General features: G+C 37.2%; 1 protein-coding gene across 5 annotated transcripts in view; it reads left to right on the top strand.

Moving 5' to 3' along the window:
- The window catches only part of LOC113236329, a 30,293-nt gene extending 26,941 nt beyond the window's left edge, over positions 1-3,352 (top strand). For 2 of the 5 annotated variants that reach the window (XR_003310941.1, XR_003310939.1), the window contains 2 exons: positions 970-1,121; positions 2,405-3,352. Coding sequence is in view for 2 of the 5 variants with exons in the window: in XM_026472349.1 (XP_026328134.1) it covers positions 849-1,121; positions 2,405-2,584 (453 nt within the window). In the remaining 3 variants the exon portion in view is untranslated. Of the gene's footprint in view, positions 1-317; positions 447-785; positions 1,122-2,404 lie in introns of those variants that run through there. The other 3 variants (XR_003310940.1, XM_026472349.1, XM_026472348.1) reach the window with 2 other exon arrangements.
- The last annotated feature ends 2,887 nt before the right edge of the window (positions 3,353-6,239 follow it).

Raw genomic sequence — 6,239 nt, 5'->3', positions numbered from 1 at the left:
AAATAATAAGGCACTGCTATCACAATAGTGTCGTAACTCAAAATATCTGAAATTCTATTATACCATTTCTGAATGTAAAATGTGATCATCTACGCGTTAATAAAACTGTCTTTAGAATATTGTAAGATTTATAAGAAACAACTAAAAGATGTCACCATGGGGTTAGTGGTTTACTGACTTTTGTAACATCCAAAATTGCATCATCTTTAGTATTTTAGTTATGATCGGAATTCGACAAATGAGGATGTCTTGCTGTGCTTTTTATACTTTTTTGTGCTAGTAGCTGTAAAAGGTCCTGGCTAACTGAAGAACTACCTTTATCATCGATGGCGCTACGGCAAAAAAGTCGTTAAAGAGCAAAAACAAAGGTCTGCAACAAGCACATAGTAACAGTCGTAAGGTCCGATAGTTCGTTCCATGGTTTAGTTGGCACAGCGTCTGGCACGGTTTGTATTAGAAATTTTTTCTAAGTGTTCGAACTTTGTATCAATAATTATAATAAAACTATATAAGATGCCAAAAACCGCTTATAGAGGTTTGTAGATATAATTTCGCTGATTTTGGATGTGTTAACAACATAATTCCGCTAAAAATATCGATCACGTTAGTTATGATAAAGAGGGAAGTAATGCTGACGTGTGCTGATATCTAAAAGGGGTCCAACCCTAACTAATCTCGAACGTGGACAAATTAGGTAATTACTGAAATAATTATGACGTCATCAGAATCTAGTGGGCGTACACTATGTCAGTTTGAAAATAATTGTAATTATAAATGATTTGCAGGAATATATTTAACACCACAAAACAACAATCTTCTACTCAGTCCTCAGTTCTGTTCATAATGTAATGACCAACATGAATGTAATCAATAACAATCCTGGTACAACGAAGACCATGAAAGAAAATTCTGATTCTGATTCGGATGATTCGTTATCGGACGATGAATCAGGTTCAAATTTTATTACAGAAGAGGAAAAGGAGAATCAAAGTGAGAAATCGGGAGAATTGTCTGAAAAAATCGAAGCAAGTAACGATTCCTTTTCGTCATATTTTACATTTCTTGAAGAAGAGGAATGCATTGTACAAGTAACGGAAATCACAAATAAAGAAGTACACGAGGTAGGTACATTGTAAATCCAAAACTGACATTGTATATTTATTCCATTCGAAAAACACTAGATAAATCTAGACACAAAGGAGACCTGATACCATGTATCTATATAGCCACCGCAGAGGCACTTTAATTACTTATAGTAGCACGCTAGGTTTCGCACCTTTGATGTAATAAGGCCACATTTGCAAATGGAGAACTTTTCTCGTGAAGTTTAAAGATTAGAGTAGTAGAAATTAGTCGACAACTTTGGTTTTCAAAAAAATCACGTACATAATTTGTTTCAACTCGTTTGCATTATTTTTATAACTTTCATATGTGGCATTATACCAAGTACGAAAGTTTTAAAATAAGTGGGAATCGCCAAAAGCCATATATAATTATTAAGTACGTATTTTGTTTTAATGATAAGTATATTGTGTGTAGAGGATTCGGTTACTTTAAGATAGTGTGGCTGTCGCATAGGTAAATTAAATTTGTGAAAGAGTTCTTCTAGGGAAGTGGCAGTACTTCCCTGGACCTTGCTTATTTCTGCCGCCAAGCAGTAATGGGAGCATTACTGTGTTCCGGTTTCGAAGCGTTAGGGTGCTGATGAACATACAGATAGAAGAGACTTGTCAACTTATGTCTCAGGGTGACAGGCGGAGAGGCAGTGTCTCTTAGATCTTCGCGATTTAAAGTTTTGCAACTGCTATGGATATGCTAGGTGTGTCGTTTAATACCAGGCAGACGACCTGTACGCTCCATCATCATCATCTTATTTAAGAGCTAGACTCTTCTCGGTGTAGCCCTCTCCACTCCTCACGGTTCATAGCCAGTTCTTTGACCTCTTTATAGCTGTTCACTTTGATCTTCTTTTATATTTGTTCACTATACGCCATTCTCGGTATTCCTCTTTTTCTTTTCCCTTCTATCCTCCCCTCAATTATCACTTTCACAAATTTTCACGCTGCATCAGTTGGTATCATAAAAAAAAGCTTTAACAGGGGAATAAATACCAAAACTGACCCAAATCGTAGGAAACGTGGAAATGTAGCCAATCCGTTAAAATTTCATGTTGGTACAAGATACGTACACTCTAAGAAGTGACCTGTATTATTATACTTGGTATCGTGGAAGAATATCAATGATTATTAACTTTACCGGGTATGTTGTTTTATATTACGCATAAAGTTGCAATTTGCTAACGAAAGGACAAGTAAGCTAACACATCACAGATATGGGATAGGAGTAATTTCAAATTATTGGAACAATTATACTTTACATAAATAATGAAATGAATTTGTTACAGATAGTTACAGAAAATGGATTGAAGTATTTGGTAACAGTCCCAGATAGATTGAGAGACAAACTACGCGTTGGAAACTGGGTTTTAATTCAACCCACTGAGGATGGGTCGACTCATCCTGCTGAAATATTGGACGTAATAGACACTCCGCGAAAGCGTTTTTATGGACACAACAATTTATAACCAAGCCAAGATCTAACTTGACAAAGCTAGGACCAGATACAAGAACAAACGATCAACAAAGTCACTGAGAAATAGACCAACTTTAAAACAAAGTAAGAAACAAAAGGAAAATCAATTAAATTTTTAAGAGCACACGGAATCGCATATTATAATTATTGAAAAAAAAAGAAAACCTAAAATTTTTTTTCAAATTAACTGACATAACTTGACAACACTACTATAATTTCTTGCGTCATCACTGGTCACGAGACTTAGAGTATGGAAAAAATCATGAGATTATAAAATATGAGGATGAATTACGCACATTAGCGTGGTCAGCTTCTTAAAAAAAGAAATTTATAAATGAAGAACAAATATAACAACATTTATAAAAACAATTCGACAAAAGTTGACTATGCTTAAACATAATGGATTGATCATTGAAGATGAAGGGGATCTACTGCCATCAAAGGACAAATTTTGTACTACGGAATCTTCTAGAACAGAAAACATCCCAAGAGAGATAGAGAAAAGAGACTTGTATTGACCAATTTAAGACCGAGTGTCTCCCTTATTACACAATATATTCCTGCTTCGAATACCATCACTAATTTTTACGTAATAATTTATAAATTTATATACATTGCACCATAATGCAGTATTCCGATGTATTGTGTAGTTTTATATCTATGACCTTAAAAATGAAATCAATGGATTACATACGCGTTTAGTTATTTTTATATTTTTAAATGTTTCGAAACCATTCTGCCAAATCATTACGGTGTCAACTGCGTTCCGATTGGCCAGCCCGAATTCGAATTGTTTAAATTCAAATCGACCACTTTAACTTGAGCTTTGCTTGGACTAATTTGTAATAATTTTAATGAAAATTTAAAACTTACATATTTAATTACCGATGAAATGTGATTCGTTAGTTTTGTAATACGATGTTTTGCTGTTTCTCCCACATCACCGATTGGAATAGCCCATAGTTAGAGATATTATCTTTATTACAATAAATACAGAATATTTTTGGAATATACGGAGACTTACACGCAGGTCAGTTATTGTTGCTGTACTATTTCAGCTTTAAATTTTATTTAAAAGTGATATAAGGCCCATTTGCCTAATGAGTTGCCAGTGTTGGATGTCCCTTATTTCGTCTTTATTTCTGGTTATTATACTATACTCTAAGTATGCTAATTTGAGGCATTCTTGTTCAAACTATCACAAACACAACAATAAGTACGTCTACTATTTGATGTCATTTTTTAAAATAACAAGCAACCTGTGGTGTAATTACAGACACTTGGGACTTGTCAACTTATGTCTCAAGGTGAGGGGCGTAGTGACAGACCCTCAGATCTTTGTGATTTAAAGCTATAAGTGTTACTGCACTTGCTATGGACAGAAGTGTCGCTTATCACCAAGCGAACGATTTGTTCGTCCCGTTACTTGATTACATAAAAGAAACCGCTTCAATTCTATAATGACGCGTGTGATGACACGCGCTATGCAACGTGAATGCGCCGTGAGATTATGGTGATGTTTGTGTCCGTACACGGCGCGCGGCGGACGTGCACACATACAAGTCGCGCTGCTACGTTTGTATGGAGTTATCATATTTGTCTTATTTATTGTTTTAGCCGTCACTAAGTCCCAAAATGTGCAAAGATCTAACCAATTCACTTTGAAATGGTAGTTTAATAAAAAGTCCCCAAGTTTATTATTAACCGACTTGAACAAAAGGAGGGTGTTCTCAATTCGACAGCATTTTTTTGTGTATTTTATACGCAATTACTTCGGCATATGTGAACCGATGTTGATGATTCTTTTTTTGTTGGGAAATAGGGGACCAATATAGAGGTGGTCTCATTTAAGGTCTCATAAATTGGAAGAAAATATTCCACCTCTAAGGGTTGCAAACTAGAGGATGAATCTGGTTTCGCGCACTTTCTGTTTGTTTGTATGTAGAATATAAAAAAGTTTGAAGTCGGTTTCATTTTTTTTAATAAAAATTAATTACACATCAGATAGTGACCTTGCCCGTAGATCAGATCTTCCTCATTAATTGGGCCTGTGAGTAAATAATACGCTGCGACTAATAATAATTAGAAATCAGACACATTTCGTAACCTTGATATAATAAAGCCACATATGATCGAACGTCAAACGTCAAATCTCATGAAAATCTAAAAAAAAACCCAAATGGAAGAAATTATATTATTTGTATGTGAAATTTTATAACTCTTAAAAATTATCGAGTAATTTCGTTCGTAGAGACATTGAACCTCTTTCCTTTAAAATTGTCATCGTGTAGATGTGACCTCATTAAACCACGGGTGCGGTTTAATATTCTGTTAACAATTAAAAAGGACTGTTTTCACAAGGTCAATCGACGAGCCATTCCATTAAGCCAAGCCATTATTGGCTCGTGTAAATAGAGACAATCCATTATGGAGTGTCTCCAGACCGCAATGATAAAAACAATTCATTAAATTAGAACGATGTCCAATTTTTCGGGACAATACCTTTCCCCACCACACTTGCATTGAATTGGCTCATGTGATGGCCTTGTGCGAACGCGCATCCTGAGCCATTCCACTAGTTTGCCTTTACGGTTTAGTAAAGAATCTTAAACAAACTTATTGTAATACTGGCTGTAGTGTAAATGGACGTTGTAAATTTCGTACTTTTCACTAGACTCAATGGGACATAATGCAGGCTAATAGACTAGCGCCGACGGGCGTCCGAGTAGTGGCGCGAGAGGCTGGAACAGCCGTGGATCTCGCGCCAGCGCGCCGTCGGCGCGATCCTGCCTGACCTCGAAGTCTGGTTGAGCCAGCGGAAGTGCATCACCACGTTCGACTGACACACCTCACCCGGCACGGATCGGACGCGAGTCGACGACGCAGTGCCACCAATTAGGATCCCGCCCAGCACACACTGGAAGAGTGCCCCGGGTGGGCCTCCGAGCGGAATATCCTGGTTGCCCGGATCGGGCGAGATCTCTCTCTGCCAGACATAGTAGCGGCTATGTTGGCGGATCAATTGTTCCATGAGGCAGTGATCTCCTTCTGTGAGGCGGTAATGCTTCAGAAGGAGGTCGCCGAGCGTGATCGGGAGATGGCCGATCCCGCCCGTACTCTATGTAGGCAGCAAAACGGTTCATTATTACGTCGAGAAATATTTCAATTTTGGCCTCGCCCATCCTCGTCAATCCATACCATTTCCACCGTAGAGGGCTAGGTGAAAATTGAAATTTTGTCATACAAATTTCAATCCTCGTCTCGCTTCGTCTCGCCTTGCCGTTGGAAAACCACCTTTAATATATATGTATCACATCGTAACTCTGAAAAAGGTGAAAATCCCGTCTTGTATCTAGATGGCGCTGATCGATATCCTGGAAGTGGTTTATGTGTAAATGGCCGTGGATATGTATTAATTCCTCTTTAATACGCAATATACAAGTACCTAGTCAGTTTTTTTCCTATAATATTATTCCAAATATTAACCATGAGCTAAAATTACATTCTGAACTTTGGCAAATATGCATATTATTAGATAAGCATTCTGGTACAAACTAAAAATTAACGCTTGCTAATTGTTAGCAGCGACACCTAGTCGCGTTGGCTTATGTCAGTTACCTAAACTAGACATCGATCTCGTTCTGTGG

Source organism: Hyposmocoma kahamanoa, unplaced genomic scaffold (assembly GCF_003589595.1).
Source record: "Hyposmocoma kahamanoa isolate Upper Pololo Valley unplaced genomic scaffold, ASM358959v1 91, whole genome shotgun sequence".
NCBI classification, from domain to species: domain Eukaryota; kingdom Metazoa; phylum Arthropoda; class Insecta; order Lepidoptera; family Cosmopterigidae; genus Hyposmocoma; species Hyposmocoma kahamanoa.
This window is presented reverse-complemented; position numbering and strand designations above follow the sequence as displayed.